The sequence below is a fragment of the Pezoporus flaviventris genome, unplaced genomic scaffold, assembly GCF_033815535.1.
Source record: "Pezoporus flaviventris isolate CSIRO_AGI_PZ_B2104156 unplaced genomic scaffold, CSIRO_AGI_Pfla_v1 ptg000013l, whole genome shotgun sequence".
Lineage (NCBI taxonomy): Eukaryota > Metazoa > Chordata > Aves > Psittaciformes > Psittacidae > Pezoporus > Pezoporus flaviventris.
Genome location: NW_026892561.1, coordinates 39,278,040 through 39,301,103, shown reverse-complemented (window position 1 = coordinate 39,301,103; position 23,064 = coordinate 39,278,040). Strand labels below are relative to the sequence as shown.

At 41.3% G+C, this 23,064-nt stretch overlaps 1 protein-coding gene across 2 annotated transcripts in view; it reads left to right on the top strand.

Annotated features, from left to right (window-relative positions):
- TRPC1 (transient receptor potential cation channel subfamily C member 1) overlaps nucleotides 1–23,064 on the top strand; it is a 32,626-nt gene extending 9,562 nt beyond the window's left edge. For both annotated transcript variants that reach the window (XM_061452899.1, XM_061452898.1), the window contains 7 exons: nucleotides 8,824–9,160; nucleotides 11,338–11,477; nucleotides 14,222–14,365; nucleotides 18,988–19,163; nucleotides 19,308–19,509; nucleotides 20,069–20,263; nucleotides 21,122–23,064. In XM_061452899.1, coding sequence (XP_061308883.1) covers nucleotides 8,824–9,160; nucleotides 11,338–11,477; nucleotides 14,222–14,365; nucleotides 18,988–19,163; nucleotides 19,308–19,509; nucleotides 20,069–20,263; nucleotides 21,122–21,349 — 1,422 coding nt within the window. In that variant the 3' untranslated portion in view covers nucleotides 21,350–23,064. The remainder of the gene's footprint in view (nucleotides 1–8,823; nucleotides 9,161–11,337; nucleotides 11,478–14,221; nucleotides 14,366–18,987; nucleotides 19,164–19,307; nucleotides 19,510–20,068; nucleotides 20,264–21,121) is intronic.

Here is a 23,064-nt window from a genome sequence, read left to right as displayed (position 1 = left end):
TTGGAGAATAGTAACATTTTTTGTGTGGTATGAGGAAAATATGTTCGCAGAATATGTTTTATTCCTGGCAGGTTTACAATAGTGTCCTGGGCTCAGCAGTAGCAGTCATTTTTCTCCTTCGTGGTAGCTGGTGCAGTGCTGTGTTTTGACTTCCATCCTGGGAACAGTGCTGATGATACCGATGTTTTTGGTTGTTGCTAAGTGATGTTTATGCTGACCAAGGACTTTGTGAGGCTCATGCTCTGCCAGGGAGGAGGGGAAGCCGGGAGGAAGCAGAGACGGGGCACCTGACCCAGGCTAGCCAAAGAGGTATTCCATACCACAGCACATCATGCCCGGGGTGGGGGGTAACCCTGGAAGGTAACTGGGGCGGACTCATTTCTTGGCCGGTGGTATCATATTCTCTTCCCTTGTTATTTTCTCTTATCATTGTTGTCGTTGATGGTAGCGGTGGTGATTTGTGTTGTACATTGGTTGCTGGACTGTTCTTGTCTCAACCCGTAGGAGTTGCACTCTTTCTATCCTCCTCCCTGTTCCTCCGGGAGTGGGAAAGGGGAGAGCCCCGGTGGGGGGGGGGGGCTCGATTGTTGTCAGCCCGGCACCACTCACTGGGAGTGAGTGAACAAGCTGTCTGACTGGGTTTAAACCACGACAGTTCTTTTGGCACCCAACATGGGGCCCGAGGGGTTGAGATAACGACAGATCTGTCCGGATTAATAGTCACTCGTTACAATGCTGATTTATTGGCTCTCAAGGTTGTTCCTCTTGATCTCACAGTTTCAGTATATCCTATCTTACTTCCATCTGGTATTTGCTGTATTAGTGTTTTTCAAGTGTGGGGCTTGGGCTAAGGTTTTTGTCTCATTGTACTTTATGGTAATGACTTGTAATACAATAGAATCATTGATCATGAAACTGATTTGGCTTATGTTCCCAGTGTGGTCACCACCTTTATACTTTGGGAGGTATATAATAGAAGTGCTTAGCAATTACACATCTTTTTTTCTCCTTCTCAGGTGCTCAACCTGTGAAGGAGACATTCTTTTACCCTCCCAGTCCTCAAATGTGAGGATGCTGTGGGAGACTGTGTCAAATGCTTTGCTGAAGTCAAGGTAGACCACATCCACCGCTCTGCCATCATCCATCCACCGTGTTATTTCCTCATAAAAGGCTATGAGATTGGTCAAGCATAGTTTCCCCTTGGTGAAGCCATGTTGACTGCCCCTCATAACCCTCTTATCCTTGATATGCCTTACGATGGCACCAAGGATAAGGTGTTCCATCACTTTCCCAGGGATGGAGGTGAGTCTGACTGGTCTATAGTTACCCGGGTCCTCCTTCTTGCCCTTTTTGAAGACTGGAGTGACATTTGCTTTCCTCCAGTCCTCAGGCACCTCTCCCGTTTCCCAAGACTTGGTAAAGATGATGGAGAGTGGTCTAGCAATGACTTCCGCCAGTTCCCTCAGCACCCGTGGGTGCATACCATCTGGACCCATGGATTTATGGATGTCCAGATTGCTCAACTGGTCTCTAACCCATCCCTCATCGACTAAGGCAAACCGCTCCCCTGACCTGACTTCATCTAAGGTCTCAGGGGTACAGGGCTCTTCAGGACTGCCTGCAGCAGAGTAGACAGAGACAAAGAAGGCATTCAGTAACTCTGCCATCTCCGTATCTTCTGTCACCAGGGCACCCATCCCGTTCATCAGTGGGCCTACATTGCCTCTGGTGTTAGTTTTATCTGCCATGTATTTGAACAAGCTCTTTTTGCTGTCCTTGACCCCTCTCGCCAGGTTTAATTCTAAGGAGGCCTTAGTCATCCTAGCTGCCTTCCTACATCCTCTAGCAGCAGCCTTATATTCCTCCCAAGTGGCCAGCTCCTCCTTCCATGACCTGTAAACTCTCCTCTTCCACTTGAGCATACGCAGCAATTCCCTATTTAGCCACGCAGGTCTCCTGGCCCTCTTCCTTGACTTCCTACGTGTCGGGATGCTCCGATCTTGAGCTCGGAAAAAGCAATCCTTGAATGCCAGCCAGCTATCTTGGGCCCCTTTACCTTCAAACAGCCTTGCCCATGGGATTTCCCCTAGCAATTGCTTCAAAAGGCCAAAGTTTGCCCTGCTAAAGTCCAGGGTTGCAATTCTACTTGCTATTCTACTGGTCCTACCACACAAGATCCTGAATTCCACCATCTCGTGGTCGCTGCAACCAAGGCAGCCCTCAACCCTTACTGCTTCGACCAGACCCTCCTTGTTAGTGAGGATGAGATCCAGCAGCGCTCCTCTCCTGGTTGGCTCATCCACCATTTGCAGGAGGAAGTTATCATCCATACACTGGAGGAACCTCCTGGACTGTGGCTGGGTTGCTGAGTGGTCCTTCCAGCAAACATCAGGGAAGTTAAAATCCCCCACGACGACCACGGCCTGTGACTATGAGGCTGCTCTCAGGTGCCTGTAGAATGCCTCGTCTACTTCCTCACCCTGATCTGGTGGTCTGTAACAGACACCCACAACAGTATCCCCCCTGCCAGCCTGCCCCTTAATTCTCACCCACAGACTCTCAACTCGCTCGTCATCTGTCCCTGGACAGAACTCGGTGCATTGTAGTTCCTCCTGCACATAAAGAGCAACCCCACCACCCTTCCTGGCTGGCCTGTCTTTCCTGAAAAGGACATAGCCCTCCATGACTATATTCCAGTCATGTGAGCTGTCCCACCACGTCTCTGTAATTGCCACCAGATCATAGTCTCCTGACTTAACACAGGTTTCCAACTCCTCCTGCTTATTTCCCATGCTGCATGCATTGGTGTACAGACATTCCAGGGAGTGAGCTGAGCACACCAATTTCACCCTAGGATTATAGGAGGCCTCCCAGTCTTCATCAGTTCTGGAGTGCTGCCCCACTGGGGCAAGCCCAGCTACAACCCCATCCCCCTTCAAATCTAGTTTAAAGCTCTCCAAATGAGCCCTGCTAATTCATGCCCCAGCATCCTTTTGCCTCTGTGAGATAAACCTTTCCCACTTGTCATTGTCCAGACTGGTGCCCTATAAAACCAGCTGTTGTCAAAGAATCTAAAGCCCTGCCTGTAGCACCAGTCTCGAAGCCAGTCGTTTATGGACTGAATCTTCCCATTCCTTCCCACATCATCAGTGGAAGATGGAAGGAGTGAGGAGAAGATCACTTGAGCCCCAGACTCTTTCACCATCCGCCCCAAGGCCCTGTAGTCTTTCTTCATCCCCCTCAGACTGCGGGAAGCAGCTTCCCCCTCACCTGTCTGGAAGACCAGCAGCGGGTAGTAGTCCGTCAGGTGCACCAGGTTGGGGAGTGCCCTAGTGATATCCCTGATCCGGGCTCCAGGCAGACTACACACTTCCCTATGATGAGGGTCAGCTCTGCATATCGGGCCCTCTGTTCCTCTCAGAAGGGAATTGCCTACTACAATGACCCTTCTTTCTTTCTTATCAGAGGCAGTCTTGAGGTGCAAAGCCTTGTCCTATGTGGCCTTGTAGGCTGGCCTTGCACCACATTCTCACCTGCCTCTCCTTCAAGATCCAGGGCCTCAAACCTATTATGGAGGGACACCTGGGGAAGCAGGGCAGGAAGGGGGGAGGGTTTCCCACGATGCCGAACTGGAACTCGCTTCCAACCCTCGTCATCCTTTTGGTCCCCTACCTCTGCGCAACAGCTACAGGGCAGGGGGTGTCTCGGGCCATCCCCCTCTGTGTGAGAGGGCAGGGGGTCCTTCCCCTTTTGGGGGGTATCTCCCTGGAAACATTCCGACTGGCACACCAGGGAGTTACTCCACCAGTCGATCTCCCTTTCACACTCCCTGATGGTCCTCAGTGTCTCAACCTCCTCCTTAAGTTTTGCCACCAGGCTAAGCAGATCTTCTACCTGCTCACAGCTCACGCAGGTGGAATGCTGTCCTCCCTCCCCCAGCAGCAGCAGGCTCTGGCACTCCCTGCATCCAGAGACCTGAACAGCCACGGTTTGGGACGGGGTCTCTGTCTGAGTTTCTGCAGTCTTCTTACTGCAAGCTCTCTTTCTGGAGGCGACCATATTGGTCAGCAGTCTGGGACACCAGCAACAGGGTCAGCAACACGACCTGCTTGTTCCTCCCTGCGCCTGGTGGGCAGTGACATGGCGCTGCCCTCTCAGAGGCCCTTTCAAGGCAAGGGGCAGGGGGGTGGTCACCGTCACCGTGGGAACACCCCCTGCCACGTCAGCCGCTCTCTCGCAAGGGCTGCTGGGGCTTCGGGGATCGGGAGATGTCGGGAATCGCGATGTCTCTGCGCTATCCCCTCTGATTTTCCTAATCTCCGTTGACCCTTGCGGTCGCTGAAGCGTGCCGGCTGCGGCTCTAGCTAGGCTAGCTCCGATCAGCTGACTGAAAGTCGAAGAACAACAAGTGCTAATTGCGACCACAACAGTGCACCGTTGCAATATCGCACCAACCGAGACTCCCTGATTCCCATCCATCAGCTGATCTGTAGACTGGAGAGTCAGGGAGTAATCAGCAGGACCCGCTCGCCCTTTAATAGCCCCATATGGCCAGTGCAAAAGTCTAATGGAGAATGGAGACTAACAGTAGACTGTCATGGCCTGAATGAAGTCACACCGCCATTGAGTGCTGCCGTACCGGACATGCTAGAACTTCAGTATGAACTAGAGTCAAAGGCAGCCAAGTGGTATGCCACAGCTGATATTGCTAACTCATTTTTCTCAATTCCTTTGGCAGCAGAGTGCAGGCCACAGTTTGCTTTTACTTGGAGGGGTGTCCAGTTCACTTGGAACCGACTGCCCCAGGGGTGGAAACACAGCCCTACCATTTGCCATGGACTGATCCAGACTGCACTGGAACAAGGGCAAGCTCCAGAACACCTGCAGTACATTGATGACATTATTGTGTGGGGTGATACAGCGGAAGAAGTCTTTGAGAAAGGGAGGAAAATAATCCAAATCCTGCTGAAAGCCGGTTTTGCCATAAAACGGAGTAAGGTCAAGGGACCTGCACAGGCGATTCAATTTTTGGGAATAAAATGGCAAGATGGATGTAGACAGATCCCCACAGATGTGATCAACAAGATAACAGTAATGTCTCCACCAACTAATAAGAAAGAAACGCAAGCTTTCTTGGGTGCAGTGGGGTTCTGGAGAATGCACATCCCAAATTACAGTTCGATTGTAAGCCCTCTCTATCATATGACCCGGAAGAAGAATGATTTTAAATGAGGCCCTGAGCAACAGCAAGCCTTTGAGCAAATTAAACGTGAGATAATTCACGCAGTAGCCCTAGGACCTGTCTGGACCGGGCCAGATGTAAAAAATGTACTGTACACTGCAGCTGGGGAGAACGGTCCTACCTGGAGCCTCTGGCAGAAAGCTCCAGGGGAGACTCGAGGTTGACCCCTCGGCTTTTGGAGTCGGGGATACAAAGGATCTGAGGCCAGCTATACCCCAACTGAGAAAGAGATACTGGCAGCCTATGAAGGGGTTCGAGCTGCTTCGGAAGTGATTGGCACTGAAGCACAGCTCCTCCTGGCACCCTGGTTGCCCGTGCTGGGCTGGATGTTCAAAGGCAAGGTCTCCTCTACACATCATGCAACTGATGCTACATGGAGTAAATGGGCTGCACTAATTACACAACGAACTTGAGTAGGAAATCTCAGTCGTCCAGGCATTCTAGAAGTCATCATGGACTGGCCAGAGGGCAAAGATTTCGGAATGTCACCAGAGGAGGAGGTGATGCATGCTGAAGAGGCCCCACCATATAATAAACTGTCAGAAAGTGAAAAGCAGTATGCCTTGTTTACTGATGGGTCTTGCCGTATTGGGGAAAGCATCGGAGATGGAAGGCAGCTGTATGGAGTCCTGGATGACAAGTTGCAGAAACTGCTGAAGGAGAGGGTGAATCGAGCCAGTTTGCTGAGGTGAAAGCCCTGGACATTGCTGAACGAGAAAAGTGGCCAGTACTTTACCTCTATACTGACTCATGGATGGTGGCAAATGCCCTGTGGGGGTGGTTGAAGCAATGGAAGCAGAGCAACTGGCAACACAGAGGTAAACCCATCTGGGCTGCTGCACTGTGGAAAGATATTGCTGCCCGGGTGCAGAACCTGGTGGTGAAGGTACGTCATGTGGATGCCCATGTACCCAAGAGTCGGGCCACTGAGGAACACCAGAACAACCAACAAGTGGATAAAGCAGCTAAGATTGAAGTGGCTCAGATGGACTTAGATTGGCAACATAAAGGTGAATTGTTTTTGGCCCGGTGGGCCCATGACACTTCAGGCCATCAGGGGAGAGATGCAACATACAGATGGGCCCGTGACCGAGGGGTGGACTTAACAATGGACACTATTGCCCAGGTTATTCATGAGTGTGAAACGTGCTGCAATTAAACAAGCCAAGCGGTTAAAGCCTCTTTGGTATGGAGGACGATGGTTGAAGTATAAATATGGGGAGGCCTGGCAGATTGACTATATCACACTGCCACCAACCCGCCAGGGCAAGCACCATGTGCTAACCATGGTGGAAGCAACCACCGGGTGGCTGGAAACATACGCTGTACCCCATGCCACTGCCCGGAACACCATCCTGGGCCTTGAGAAACAGATTTTGTGGCGACACGGCACCCCAGAGAGAATTGAGTCAGACAATGGGACTCATTTCCGGAATAACCTTATAGATATTTGGGCCAAAGAGCATGGCATTGAGTGGGTATATCACATCCCCTACCATGCACCAGCCTCTGGGAAAATTGAATGGTACAATGGGCTGTTAAAAACTACACTGAGAGCATTTGGATACACACTTACCAAAGGCCACCTGGTTGGTCAACACCAGAGGATCTGCCAATAGGGCTGGCCCAGCCCAGTCAGAACTTTTACATATTGTAGAGGGGGACAAAGTTCCCGTGGTGCATATGAAGAATTTGCTGGGGAAGACAGTCTGGGTTATTCCTGCTTCAGGTAAAGGCAAACCCACTCGTGGGATTGCTTTTGCTCAGGGGCCTGGATATACTTGGTGGGTAATGCGGGAAGATGGGGAAGTCCGATGTATATCTCAAGGGGATTTGATTTTAGGGGAAAACAGCCAATGAACTTAATTGTATGCTGTTGCCTGCTGTGTAATACTTTTATAGCCCATCAACTAGATGTCTCCATGTCATCAGCAACTAGCCCTGACTTCCTTCCAACCATCATCCCAACAGAGAATGAACTTTGATAGAACCGGATGAGTTCTGCAGTAAAGGAACGACCAGCATCAGCAGGCAACGATCCAATACTGCACACAGCCTTTCCTGCCCTGAAAGATTGTTACAAGAGATGGAACCTGACATCATGGACCAAATGGACTCGGCAGCATTATAGGGATTGGTCCATGCACTAAGAAAATGATCTCTTTCTCTTGCTCTGTGTGTATATGGATGTATATATGTGAGAGAGCGATGGTGTATTGAAAATGTGGGATCTGAGCATGACGTAAATGGTATGGAATAAGGGGTGGATAATGTCATGGGTTCAGCAGTAGCAGTCATGTTTCTCCTTCGTGGTAGCTGGTGCAGTGCTGTGTTTTGACTTCCAGCCTGGGAACAGTGCTGGTGATACTGATGTTTTTGGTTGTTGCTAAGTGATGTTTACGCTGACCAAGGACTTTGTGAGGCTCATGCTCTGCCAGGGAGGAGGGGAAGCCAGGAGGAAGCAGAGATGGGGCACCTGACCCAGGCTAGCCAAAGAGGTATTCCATACCACAGCACATCATGCCCGGGGTGGGGGGTAACTGGGAGTTACCCGGAAGGACAGGGGCTTCTGGGGCGGACTCGTTTCTTGGCCGGTGGTATTGTATTCTCTTCCCTTGTTATTTCTCTTGTCATTGTTGTCGTTGGTGATAGCAGTGGTGATTTGTGTACATTGGTTGCTGGACTGTTCTTGTCTCAACCCGTGGGAGTTGCACTCTTTCGATCCTCCTCCCTATTCCTCCGGGAGCAGGGAAGGGGAGAGCCCCGGGGGGGGGGGGGGGGGGGGGTGGGGTGTCACTCACTGGGAGCGAGTGAACAAGCTGTCTGACTAGGGTTTAAACCATGACAAATAGAGACAGGTTTTTTGTGAAGCTTAGTAAAATGTGATGATACAATCAAGGTTCTTTTTGTTGATATTGTCAATTAAATGACAAACAGTCCTCTCTTGAAATAGATTCTTTTGTAACTCCATACATATAAGCACCTGAAATTTGAAACTACATTTGCATAATCTACATAACTTTCAGGCCAAAATACCCTTCTTTGAGGGACTGATACAGCATAGCTTACTCTGATGTAAAATTAACCCTGCTGAATAGAGCCATATTGAGTTTAAGAACTGACAGCTATAAAACTCCTCAGCCACTTCAGGCCTCACTTTACACGGCATTGCATTTTACAATGTGGATAGAATTTTACAATAACAGTATCGTATTCTTCAGATAAGGTCAATGTATTTTATAATAACAAACAGTGAAACTGAGGTATGATGTTATTTATATGCTGGATTTGTAAATAACTAAAAAATAATTCTTAGGCTGAAAACCATTGAAGGTCTAGTATGTATAATTTATGTTTAGTTGCTGGCTTTAGAAGGAAATTAAAATAATTAGTGTGTATAATCATAGTGGGTGTATAGCACTTTTGTTCTCTTATGAGATTACTTAAGCTTGACATTGTTGACTTCTGTTCACTGGTAACTACACATAGTTTGAAAATTAATTTTAATAATGTAAATTAGTAATCTGTATTAAGAAACCCGAGACTGATTTCTTGTTTGTTTCTTTTCCTCCCTCCTCCAGTTTGTTGCTCAGTCTAACTGCCAGCAGTTTCTGAACACTGTATGGTTTGGACAGATGGCAGGATATCGACGCAAGCACACATGCAAGAAAATTTTGACTGTTTTGATGGTTGGCATTTTCTGGCCAGTTCTGTCCCTGTGTTACTTGTTAGCTCCTAAGTCTCGAGTAGGTCGCATAATTCACACTCCTTTTATGAAGTTTATTATTCATGGAGCTTCATATTTCACGTTTCTGCTATTACTTAATTTGTATTCTCTTGTCTACAATGAGAATAAGAAGAATACAATGGGTCCAGCTCTTGAGAGAATAGACTATCTTCTGATAATATGGCTAATTGGTAGGTATGATTTGAGGAGATTGGATAACAATTGCTCATGTTCATAGGCTTGTAGAATGGTTTGGGTTGGAAGGGATCATGAAAATCTCTTTCCCCACCTCCCAGTAGACCAGGTTGCTCAATGCTCCATCCATGCTGGCCTTGATTGAACGATAATAATTTGTACTACCTTGTGAAACTGAGCATGTTACTCATTGCTTGACTGAAATTTGCTTTCACAAGGGTGTTACAGGGAAAATAAGCCAAATACGTTTTGAGGAAGAGATGACAAGTGTTACAACAATCTGTAGTTATCACATAAAATGAAGTATAAGAAATGGAATATTGTACGATCTAACAGAGGAGGTATGTGAATTTTTCTTTAGGACTGGTAGCATTCAGAGTGATGCAAGTGAGATTCAGTTGTGCAATAGCAAATGAATGTAAAAGCTCTGTGGCTTCCTAGACATTTTAAAATTCTGATCTTGATGAGGAGGGGAAAAACATGAAACAAACAAACAAAAAAGCCCTCAACAAAACACAAAACAAAACCCAGCCAACCAAAAAAAAAGCAACCAAAACACCAACAATAATAACATGAAGGCCAAAGCAAGTATGTGTTCTTCAGATGGATAGTTTTGTAAGAGTCTGTCATCAACTAGTTTTTCTAGGTGCTAGATAGTGGAGTAAAATTGATTCAGACCTCAGTTTAGGTTTTTTCCAATAACTTTTCATGAATAGGTAGTAGTATTTAGTATGTAGCTGGTTTAAGCACTGCGAGTCATATCTGGTTTGCTTTTTCATCAGCCAACAATCCATGGAACTTTTAACTTCTTCCAACTCTCTTTTGCAAGAAGTGTTTGGATAGCGCTCTTAGAGATATGGTTTAATTTTAGGTTGCCCTGTGTGGTGTCAGTGGTTGGAGTTGATAATCTATGTGGGTCCCTTCCAACTCAGGATATTCTATGAAGTTTATAAAAAAAGCAGTAAGAGCTTCTTAATTACTTGTGTCTGTATGATATTCTGAATATTACCAGTAAAATGGTTTCTTTGAAAACCTGAGGTCTTTATGTAATTGTAAAGTAGAGGCACAGAGATTCTGGCTTAGAAATATTTTCTTTATACCAGGAAGAAGAGAGATTTTATGTAAGTCTTTTAACAAAGTGTACATAGCACACTTTTTCTTATTATGCCTTCCTACATTGCTGTGGAGCTGGCTCAGCAAATACAGTCACACATAACTGATTTTTTTTTTTTTCTCCATTCACTGGGTCTTGCTCTATTTTATGATTCTGCTGGGTGAAAGTTTAAGAGAAATTGCAAAGATCTAAAAGCTGAGCCAAGTCTTAACAGTTTTGAACTACCATTTATACACATGCTCTTTTCTTGCCTTAAATAAAGTAATGTACAACTGAAGTACTCACCCCCCCCCCAAACATTAAACAACTGATTACTCATAGAAATCAAAGGTACCATTATATTTAATCTAATGGTCCTTTCAAGTTCTATAAAATGTCAAGTCCATAACAGACATTCAGTTAGTAAAATTCTTAGCAACTGTATTTTTCCATACAGCCAGACATGGTTAACAATAGTAAAATTGAGCTTTCTATAAAGATCCTGAATATTTAAATGTATGTTGCTCTTAGTTAAACTTCCAGTGTTTGTAGTCTTAAGTCATGGTCTCTGCTAATGTTGTTACTTAGGGTAAGAAAGGTTTCTACTTTTTGGGTCTTTTCAGTAGCAGTTACTGAGCTGATTACTCTTAAAATTTTTTTTTGGAAGTGTGTAGGTATTATAAAGATATGTGGTACTTTACAGAGCACTATAATGCTTTCTATATTGCTTTTGGAAAAAGGTGAATACTTCTCAGTGAGAAGCAGCATTTATATTCTAGCCCTCTACTTTTATTTGAATTTGACCATTTTCCATCCAGTTTTTCTCCTATTCATTTCCATTTTTTTCTAGAGAATGTGTTTCTTCATTGGAAGGTAGTCTTGAAAACGTTAAACATCTTGTTGCCTTATGATTAATGTTTGTAGTCCAGTACAAAGCTTCTCATAAATTTAGTAGGTTACTCCATTTCTTTCTGTTTGCTAAAATGTCATTTACAAAAGCCAGTCAAAATACTTTGGTTGTAAAAGAATATCTGTTAAGTGCTGTGGCTTGACTTCTCTGGCTTTTTTTTTTTCCTGCAGGAATGGTGTGGTCAGATGTTAAAAGACTCTGGTATGATGGTTTAGAAGACTTTTTAGAAGAATCCCGTAATCAGCTTAGTTTTGTTATGAATTCCCTGTATTTGGCAACTTTTGCCCTCAAAGTCGTTGCCCATAACAAGGTGGGTACCCGTCTTCATAGTTCCAGAGCTCCTCTGGGACTGCCTTGTCCTATCACTACAGTCCCTAATGAAGAGTGCCTCTACAGCATCCTTGTAGGCCCCTTTCAGATACTGGAAGGCTGCTATGAGGTCTCCACACAGCCTTCTCTTCCCCAGGCTGAACTGCCCCAGTTTTCTCAGCCTGTCTTCATACAGGAGGTGCTTGAGCCCCCTGGACATTGAACTGTTTGACCACAAGTCTTTGCATGCGGCCATCCAGCCAATTCTTTATCCACTGAGTGGCCCATCTATCAAATTGATGTCTCTTGAGTTTAGAAACAAGGATGTCATGCAAAACAGTGTTGACACTTTGCACAAGTCCAGGTAGATGACATCAGCTGCTCTACCCCTGTCCATCAGTTCTGTAGCCCCATCATAGAAAGCCACCAGGATTGGTCAGGCAGGATTTCCCCTTAGTGAAGCCACGTTGGCTGTCACAAACCACCTTGTTGTTTTTCATGTGCCTTAGCATGCATTCCAGGAGAATCTGCTCCAAGATTTTGCCAGGCACAGAGGTGAGTGACTGGTATTCCTCTTCCTGAAAGTGGGGCTTATATTTCCCTTTTTCCAGTTGTCAGGAATTTCACCTGACTGCCATGATTTTCCAAATATGATGGACAGTGGCTTAGCAACCTCATTTGCCAGCTCCTTCAGGACCCACAGATGGATTTCATCAGGTCCCATGGACTTGTGCACATTCAGGTTCTTAAGATGATCTCAAACCTGATCAGCTGAGCTGCAGGCTCCTAGCCAAATCCTGTCAAGGACTTGAGGCTCCCTTGGTGGTTCTTGCTACTCAGAATTGAGGCTTCTGAATGCTGTGTTTCCCCTCGCTCTGGTGTTAAAAGCATTTTCTCTGAGGCAAATGGGAGTTGGAATATACATCAAGACATGTCTGAGTACTTAAAACCCAAACAGAGCTACAGTCTTCCTGGTAAGAACTGGGTGGTCTTCCAAATGGCTTGATGTTAATTTTGGGAAATCTCAATATACAGCTCTTATGATTTGGCCTTTGGGCTTGCCTGATTCCATGGATCAGTACTATGCAGAAAACTAATGGTAATTGCTGTGTTTTGCTTGCTTTTTTGTTATGGAAAGTTTCATTCAGCTTTTGATTACATATACTCAAATTTCGTAAGTGGCTGTGGGGTTTTTTGGTTCGTTGTGGTTTTTTTTAAATTTATTTTTGTTTGGTGGTGGTTTTTTTGCTTGGGTTTTGGTCTTGTTGGGTTTTGGTTTGATGGGTTTTTTTAGTAAGGAAAAGGCCCAAGATGATAGAAGAGCCCTGTCTTTTCTGTGTGAAAAGCCATCTGGATTTGATCGAAGACACAAATTTTGGAAATGATCATTCCCATTCTGTTGTTAGAAACACAGCATATGACAAGCTGCCAGTCCAATTGAATATGAATATTTTAGCAAAATTCAGGCCACTGAAGTAGCACCATTATTTTGTATAGCAAACTGTGAGTTGACAGCTGTCGGGCAGTTGGGAGGGAAGTAAACTGGTTCAGTTCTTTCCCGGTTGGTGTTTGGCTCGTTTCCCTATCCTTGCATTGATTCCAGAGGCTGGTAATCGTTTGGAAAGGAAAGCTTCATTTCTTGGAGAGAATCCTCTCTCTCTTGGAGATAGAATGCCATGTTGGGCTGCCTTCCCAGCCATTTGTTTTGCAAGCAGCACATGTCTGTAGTAGTAGTAATTCCTTTGCTGAAGTAAGAGCACTTTGTGGCCAATTTAAGTTGTAATCTTTTTTAAGATGCAGGACTCCTGTCCTGTGTAGCAAGCACATAATGGCATTATTTTGGCTATTTTTATATGGAAAAATTCTTTTTATAGCTTATTCATTATTTAGAAAACTAAAAAACTGTTTTGTTTACATTTTAGGTCCATATTACAGGCACTGAAGCTGTCAGAAGTAAAGGAAGAGTGTAGCAGAGAGATTTGTACATATAGAATTGCAATGTATAAACCCATGTTTATCCCCGTTTCTTGCCATCTTTGTGCACCACTCTTTTGGGAAAGTAATTTTATAACAGCTTTGAGTACCTTAGTTTTCAAATGTTCATCTTGAGACAGCAGAAGTTGTTAATATAATGCTGAATGTTTTCAGCTAAGCCAAAAGTTACAGATCTGTGGATATTCCATGAATAGTTGAATAGTGTCTAATGCATCTACTTTAAGGGTGTGTTTACTCCAACAATTTACTTGTGACTGCCATTCTCTGTAGTAATTCATAAAATCCATTGATTGAACCTCAGGTCCTAAATTTTTCCAAATCTTTCTAAAACTGGTTAAGACCAGATGTCACCACATTGCATGTGTACCTTACTTTGCAGCATTTTGATGCTGGTTTTGACTGAGGCCTATTACACTAGACAATGTACATGTTTACGAAGTAATGTGCTTTTTCAGCATGCAGAACAGTAGAAGGGAAAGCAAAACAGATAAATAAATGGTTTGTAAGCAAGAAAGTGGCAGAATTAAGTGATGAAGTTAAATCATCAGATTTCTGGCTCCTGGAATGGCTTTTTAAAATGCTTATGTCTAAAAAGCGTGGTATCTGAAAGAGGTAAGTCATCTACGAATCGTATGTGTTTATTTCTTTTAGGTTGTTTCCTGCTTTGAATGCAGAAATAGGGATTGGTGCATGGGTACATTGCTTTATTTATAATGTCAGTGATCCCAGTTTGTCCTTTTTATATTACAGTTTCATGATTACGCTGAAAGGAAGGACTGGGATGCATTTCACCCTACCCTCGTGGCAGAAGGTCTTTTTGCCTTTGCTAATGTTCTTAGTTATCTGCGTCTCTTCTTCATGTACACAACCAGCTCTATTCTGGGACCGCTTCAGGTGAATACCATTACTTGAGAAAATATAAAACTTATTTTTAATTTGCTATAAAATATCTTATTGAAAAGAGAAAAGGAGTGAAAGTAAGAAACTTGGAAAGTTAAAAATACAAGTGATACTGCATTGGAATTTGATTTTTTTTTAAATCTCTCGTAAAACAGATTTAGATGGAAAAAGGTAAGGGTAAGAATGCAAAACATAGTGTAATTAACTTTCTTACAGTAACTTTTCCATGATAACTGTACCTATATTGTCTTTTTGTTTTCATCTGTTGTTAGCTTCACATACTGCATAAATGTCTGCAGTCTGAAAACTAAGGATCAGGTTCTTCCTATAAATTTATATGCAAATGATTATCCTGATTTCTTACCCCTAAAAAAGACAGATGAATGAGGCCTTTCTGTTTATGTCTGTGATCTAAGGGTGCACATTGAGTTGCATTGTGCAAATTGCTTTAGTTTGAAAAATACAAATCTCCAAGGGTATTGAAATAGTCATCTATTTCTCACCGGTTATAAGAAGGGGGAACAGGTTTCTTCTTACTTGGAATTTTCTGGATCCTTCCGGTGAGTAATAATGGCAGTAAGAAAACCCAACACATTTTAATTATGTAATACATTTAATTCAGTCATCTGGAGATGGTGGGTTAACAGTCTTGTGTTGTGATACTGGAATAATGGAGATCACAACAGTTTCTAAGCAAATTTTTCACTTGAACTTAGAATGTAGCTTGGTATTGTGCAAAGAGTTAAGTTTTTCTCTTCTTGATTTGAGAGCAGATATGGAGTTTTCTACTGACTATGCCATGTACTGTTTTTTTATTAGTTGATTTCTTTTTTTTTTTTAAGCACAGACAGTCTTATCTTAGTCTTGGTGCTATTCATCATGGTAAACTGCAGATAAAGTGTGTGGACTGGAGGGTGCAGTATGATGCTATCCAGGAGGTATACCCTTGGGGAGAGGGGAGAGAACATGGACTGTTATTAAGCTATCGCATGGATAGGAGGCACTTACCTCCCTGAATCCTTTTTAGATTAAAATGAGGAAGAAAGCTTCCTTCTAAAAAACATTGTGAGTAGAAGTCGCTTCTTACTCCAGTAGCAATTTTTTTTTCCCTTCTGTGTTTTCTTTTGTTTAGCTTCAGTCGTCAGCACTGACTGATACTGTTTCTTTGCCGGTGAAAAGGCCTTACAGACTAAAGCACTTGTTATTAAAAGCATAGCTTACTGAAAAAAAGCTTTGCATAGGTATACTGCCAGGTTCTCTGGCCCTACTTCCTGGAGACTTATGACAACAAATCAGATCGTAGAATCATAAAATGGTTAGGGTTGGAAAGGACCTTAAGATCATCTAGTTCCAAGCCTTTTGCCATGTGCAGGGACACTTCACACTAGACCATGTCACCCAGGGCCCTGTCCAACCTGGCCTTGAACGCTGCCAGGGATGGAGCATTTGCTATTTCTTTGGGCAGTCTGTTCCAGTGCCTCACCACCCTCACAGTAAAGAACTTCTTCCTTATGTCTAACCTGAACTTCCCCTGTTTTAGTTTGAACCCATTACCCCTTGTCCTGTCGCTACATTCCCTGATGAAGAGTCTCTCTCCAGCATCCTTGTAGGCCCCCTTTGGATACTGGAGGACTGCAGTGAGGTCTTCACGCAGCTTCTCTTCTCCAGGCTGAACAGCCACAATTTTCTCGGCCTGTCTTTATACGGGAGGTGCTCCAGTCCCCTGATCATCCTCGTGGCCCTCCTCTGAACTTGCTCCAACAGCTCCATGTCCTTCTTATGTTGAGGACACCAGAACTGTACAGAGTACTCCCAAGCGGGGTGTCATGAGAGCAGAATAGAAGGGCAGGATCACCTCCTTCAACCTGCTGGTCATGCTAGCAGACAAGTCACTGTTTTTTTTTGTATCAATAATTATTCCCCCCTTATTTATTTATTTCATTTTCCCCTATTAATGATAGGGTTTAATTAATATAGCTGGTTGTCAGCATTGTCACTGAGTTTGCAGGGTCTGTTGAATACAAAGCACTTGGAATAAGCAGGGTAGTCATCCAGTGATTATACTGTTTGAATTTGTCCTAATAGGTCAAATCATTGCTTCATCCTCTTTTCTAATGAGCAGGACTAGTTTTAAGAGCTTTGTGGCAAGGGATGGCTTGTAAGGATGGTACAAGAATCACTATTAAGTGTAAATATTTGGGAGCAGCATTTTTATCTAACTCTTCTTGGGCAACTAGAGCTATACCAAAGGAGGTTCTCAAGTAAATAATTTTGTCTCAGATCACCAGGTCTCATATCAAGGCTTTAGGATCTAGCTGAAAACCTCCAGCTTGAAGGTTCAGCTCATTTTTATGAGTTGGAGTACTTAATCTTGCTGCACAAATATTATCTCTTAGAATATTTTTGATAGAGTAGTCCTTTGAAAAGAAAAAATAATTGGTCTTTCCAAATCATTGTAAAAAGTACTTGAAAATCAGTGTTCATACTTCTTGTAACCAGTTTAATATTATTGGAAGATGCTTGATTCTCCTTTCAGGATTTTCTTTGCTTCACTACTTGTCCTTTTGTCTCTAGCTGTGACTGTATTGCTGTTAATTATTTTTATGTTTCTTTTATAAATTTTTAAATTGAAATATACTTGCGTACTTTGAAAACATACTGAAGTTTTTATGTTGCAGCAAGCATTAGGCTTGTTACAGAAATTGATTGAACACTGAAGTCCACATTTTAAAGAGATTCACTGTTTAGTGTTCATATTTATTTATGTACTAGATCTCAAAAGTTTTTTATTAGGAGGCTATGTTATGAAATTTTCCAAGTAAATAAAAACAGTCAACAGTCTCCCCATTCAGTGGCACACTGAAGCTTATGTTATTAATGTTGGCCAGTACAGCTTGTGCAGCAACTCCCAGAGTTTTTCTAAAAGTAGGTCACAAAGTTCAAATGGTGGTAATCAAATATGGCATGGAAGCCCAATGGTAACGGGGGGAAGAGGCAGGTACAGTGGTCTGTTGGCTATTTGAGTTATTTTTAATCATTCAGTTACTTACTGATTAATAAAACCTGTTTAAGTACAGATTTGTAAGTTGAATGTGTGGTGGTTTATTATTAACAAAAGGTAGCATATTATTTCCCTAGACTGGATAATTAGTTTTAAAATCCTTAGAAATTCTAAATACATAGAAAAGAATAGCACGAATATGTGAAGAAAGCAGTTGGTATATGCTCTGTGTCATTACACTATTCCAAACAAAATAGTTTGGAGTGAGTTGCACTTTTTGTGCATCTCTGTTTCATCTACTTGGTCTCTCTTTTTCACTTGCCTTCAGCCATGTATCGGTTAAAAAGTAAATGTATTGTTGTTGGGGTGTTTTTTTTCTTTAAAGGGTTGGATGTGGTAAAACAGTATGATGTACAGTACAATCATCCTCTGACCAAATGGTACAAGTACTGCGTAGCTCTGCCTGCAGTTGCACATTGTCCATGACGGTGGCAAACTGTGCAAAGAAATCAGAGAGGCTCTGCTGTGCAGCAGGGGTACTCCCTGAGCTTGCAGCAGCATGGGAAAGGAGCCAGAGGTGGCACTGCATCTCGCAGTAAACTTGTGCTTGCAAAACCAGACCAGTGATACAGTTCTGAACTGTGATTTGTACAGATTGTGATTCTTACAGGATCAGGCTTTCCACACACTAATTTCTTATACAGGATTAGATTTACCCAACCCCAATTTCTGTATTTACGTTCTTTACAATAGTATATTATTCTCTGAAGAAGTTTGTAGGAAGAGTAATTTAAATGATGTAAGCAGTTTATGCTGTGTCTATAAAAAAAAAATTAAGCTTATGACAAAAGCAAGTCACTGATTTCTCTATGCTGGAAAAATGCACAAGCATAATTTTATTTTTTTTTTAAGATGCTGGGTTTGGTTTTTTTTTTTTTGTGGGTGTTGGTGTTGTGTTTGGGATATTTTTGTACTGTTGCGAACTTCTGTATAGGATGCTTTGAAACAGAAACTAATGATATGAATTCAGTGTCCTGTATTTTATACATCCTTCATTTTTTTTATGTGCTTCAAAGCCTACATATTGTATATATTTAAAATCTTACATAAAACATACAGTGAATTAGTTCGGTATTCTGCAGATGGGCTTTGGTATACTCCATTTTGCTTAGTGATGAATTACAATTCCAAATGTTTTGATCGATTCACTGAACTTATTAAGTGTTTTCTTAACTTTCTATATTGGTACTTATGTTCAAATGCATTTCATTTAGTGGTTTTATCTACTGACTTGTGAGTTCCTTATTACTATTGGTATTACAAATAAATAATATTGTAGATATCTACGTTGTAGATACTTTTGCTTATGGTTAATTAAAGGAGATGAACTTATTAGGTGATGTTAAAACTACTTAAATTTTCTTTCTGACATCTAGAATTTTTCACTGAAAAATGGTATGAGGGTAGCTCCTGATTTTGAGGTCTGTTTAGCATGTAAATTTTAAGTTAAACATTTAAAATGTAAGTAGATACTTTTTTTATTGATTAGAGGATGAAGGAGAGATTACAGACAAATAATTACATGTTTTACTAAAACTGGAAATCTATTTCACAGATTTCAATGGGGCAGATGCTGCAAGATTTTGGAAAATTTCTGGGCATGTTTCTTCTTGTCTTGTTCTCATTCACAATTGGATTGACCCAACTTTATGATAAAGGATTTACTGTAAATGAAGAGAAGGATTGTGCGGGTATTTTCTGCGAACAACAGAGCAATGACACATTCCATTCGTGAGTTCAATATTTATGAAATAGCTTTATTGTTCCTAGTAATGAAACAGAACTGGAATTTTTCACTGAACTTAGATTTACGTTCAATAAACTTATTTTTGGCGTTTGCTTTACCTAACCAGATTTTTTTTCTTGTTTTTGTAGGTTTATTGGCACTTGTTTTGCTCTGTTCTGGTATATATTCTCCCTGGCACATGTAGCAATCTTTGTCACACGTTTTAGCTATGGTGAAGAATTGCAGTCTTTCGTGGGTGCTGTTATTGTTGGTACATACAATGTGGTGGTTGTGATAGTATTAACTAAACTCCTTGTGGCAATGCTTCATAAAAGTTTTCAGCTGATAGCAGTAAGTGGTTTCTGATTAATTACCAGTAATTACTAGCTGTATCTTTTGGATTTTGCACAAATTTCTTCCTACAATGTGTAGACTAATCTACAGACCTCCATGGATGAGCTCTGTCTCTCAGTTCACAAGGGGCATCTTTCCTTGAACTTTTCTTTACTTTATTTTCTTGAACTTTTTCTTTACGTTGATCAAAATAGAATGGGTACTTTACATGATGAACATATGCAAGGCTTTGGCCTTCTGTGAATTGAAGGCTTTCTTGATACAATGCCTGTTCAAGTCAAGATAATATTCTTGATAAGGTAGTGTTCGGCATTTGATAGGGGGTTTATACCTTTATAACTGAATTCTGTGTTTAGAATATATAATGAATTGATCTGGTTTTATTTTAATTATTTAATATATATTAAACATTTATTGAAATACTGTATAATCTATTTATTAAAATATTATATAATCAAAGTTAAATAACAGTTTTTCAGGTATGAGAAAATAAAACTTATGAAATATCCTGTTAATATTTTTCTTCTGATCTCTGTTAATGTTTCTGATACTCTAGAATCATGAAGATAAGGAATGGAAGTTTGCTCGTGCCAAGCTTTGGCTTAGCTACTTTGATGACAAATGCACGCTACCTCCACCTTTCAATGTTATTCCCTCTCCCAAGACTATCTGTTATCTTTTCAACAGTCTTAGTAAATGGATCTGCTCTCATACATCAAGTGGCAAAGTGAAACGTCAGAACAGTCTAAAGGTAAGAAATGATTGTGGGCTTTGAAGCAGGAAAGGTGCTGCTTTCTAAAATGAATCAGCAAACTGCTGCTTGAAGCTGCCTGTCACATGGTGAGTGCTGCTAAGGTAAGTAGAGCTGTAGAATAATGCGTGTTGCATCCAAAATAGAAATAAGTAACTGTTGCCTATTCTATTAACTTTCAGTTCTGTGAATTTCAACCCCCTTATCTCCAACCCTAAATCCCCCAGAAATGATTTGGAAAAAATGCTTTGATTGATTGAAAACTCAGAAACCTCAAGGAAGTATGTGCTAATCTGAAAAATTGTGAGGTTATTCTGGTTATTATTTAGGCTTGGTAATTGTTTTAAACATATGGCAAAAGTGTCAAAACAAATAACCAAAAAGGATCACTGAACCTCTCATTGTTGGAGAAGGGATTTTTTTTTTTTTTTTTTTTATTTTATTTAGGTTAAATAAATGTTTTTATTGTACCCTGTAATTTTGCATACTGATTTTGCATCTTCTTGCCAACAAAAATAACATAAAAAAAGTAATTCAAAGACTTCATGAAATGTGCTCTGAGAGACATGGAGGATTATGGACGTCTTAATTGCTCATAGTTCAATTACCAAGTCAGGTAGACTACAATTTTTCACATCTTACATTTTATAGTCATCTTATTTTCACATCTTATATTCATATATAATAATTTAATTTATATTTTGCTGGCAATTTACATGCATTGTATATTTGTGAGTGTCAGGATGCATCTATAAAATAACTTTGCTATTTTGTTCATGTTTACTCTGTATAATTGTGTACAGGCTTTAGATCTCAAAACTCACTTTTCAGTAGTAAATGTGTGATGTTTGTTTAAAGGAATGGAGAAATCTGAAGCAGAAGAGAGATGAAAATTATCAAAAGGTGATGTGTTGCTTAGTCCACCGTTACTTGACTTCCATGAGGCAGAAGATGCAAAGCATGGATCAGGCAACTGTGGAAAACCTAAATGAACTGCGGCAAGACTTGTCAAAATTTCGAAATGAAATGAGAGACCTGCTTGGTTTTCGAACTTCTAAATATGCCATGTTTTATCCAAGAAACTAAGGCCTGACTTTTAAATGACAGTGTGTACTTTTAGCTACCTGTAGGTGAAAGTGTTGACCTAATTCTATGGACAGACCAAATAGAAGATTACTGTGCAAAAAAATACATCTGAAAATGTGCTTGCGTGAGTTGCACCTAAATGTGGGAGTGGTGGAAATAATTGCAAAACCAGATACAGTAGTTTTCTTAAGCTCTTAATCTTAGCATGTATATAAAATTTGTATATAGGAATTTTTTTAATGTTCATCAGACTGTGGCTGTCAGGTGTCAGAGCTTCATAACTAGCACAGTGTGTTTATTTCTTCTATTTTTGCTGTTTCTTCCTTTTTGATACTTGCTTTTGGAGTTGTGGGAGAAGATAGGCTTTTTAAAAGAAAAATCCAGCCTATGTTTATTTTTAATAGAAAAGTCAGATACAGAATAATAGAAAATTTCCAGCACAGTTGGAAATTATGTTTGACTGTAGGTTACAGTGCATGTGAAGACTGTATGGATCTGAAAGAGGCAGTTCTAGTGCCAAGTTTTGTATGTTAACATTGACTGTATACTAATATTTGTAGAATACAGCAAATCAAATCATCAAGACTCTTCCCTTTTGTGGGAACATTGACATTTTGAACTCAAAATAGACCAACCATTTCTTGAATGTTTATGGCTATATGTAAGACAATCAGTTCCTGCTTGAATTTTTCAGCTGTGCCTCAGAAGTACGTGTTACTATACATGTTAAGATTTGGAACAGAATTTTAAAACTCATAATGTTTAGTATCTTGGGGTTCTAAAATCAGGATGATTAATTATTTGAATTATTAAAACCTGTGATTTAACAAAAATGAGGTGGAGCACACGAGTGCTGTTGTTAGCAATGCTGAACAATTCCTTTGAAACACTGTACCCGTTTCTGTGAGAACGTACGTTGAACCTGGTCACTGGGCAGATGTAGTTCAGAAAGACCTGCCTTAGACAGGTTTTCTATATCCTACTTTTAAACTTGTATTTCTTTTTTCCTTTGTTTTTACCACAGTTTTTGCCAAGCTAAACATTTTGTGTGTGTGTGTCAGGAATACTAAGTTTTGTGAAAACATGTGATTTGACTTTGCTTACGATGGACAGTAAGGGCTTTGTGGGTTTTCTGTGCTGGAGGGTCCTATATGGCTTTATATGCTTATATTCAAGTTGACAACTTGTAATTGAGAAATGTGAGATTCCTGTATTTTTAATTATGAAATGAGTATATTTATGTCAGCTTAAGGATTGATTGACAATTTTACTGTTACAGTGGTGATCTTCTAAAATGGTCTTATGTCTGGAAGGCGCAGGTAGCCATAGTGGTCTTTGACTGCAGTTGATTTTGGGAGGTTACATAAGTGGAGGCTTACATGAATGTTTACTTTTTTGAAGGAATTCTTATAAAACTTTCTTGTAAAAGTAATATATTTTCTGTACTATGAAATTACGTATTTCTCAACTAGAGTTTAATACACTGCTTCTAGAAGTCTTATAGAGGGATTCTGATAAGTGTTGGCTTTTCATGTGAATAAGAAGCTAACTTCTTGTGTTCAAAGCAAAGAGGATCACTGAATTTTGTATTTGAACTTAAATCTTATGTTTGAATAATCTTCTGTTTGAATTATACACCAACATAAAAACTGTGTGCTGTGTATGTTACATATATCCAAGAAAGGAAGCAGTCCAATAAAGCTCTTTGAAAAATA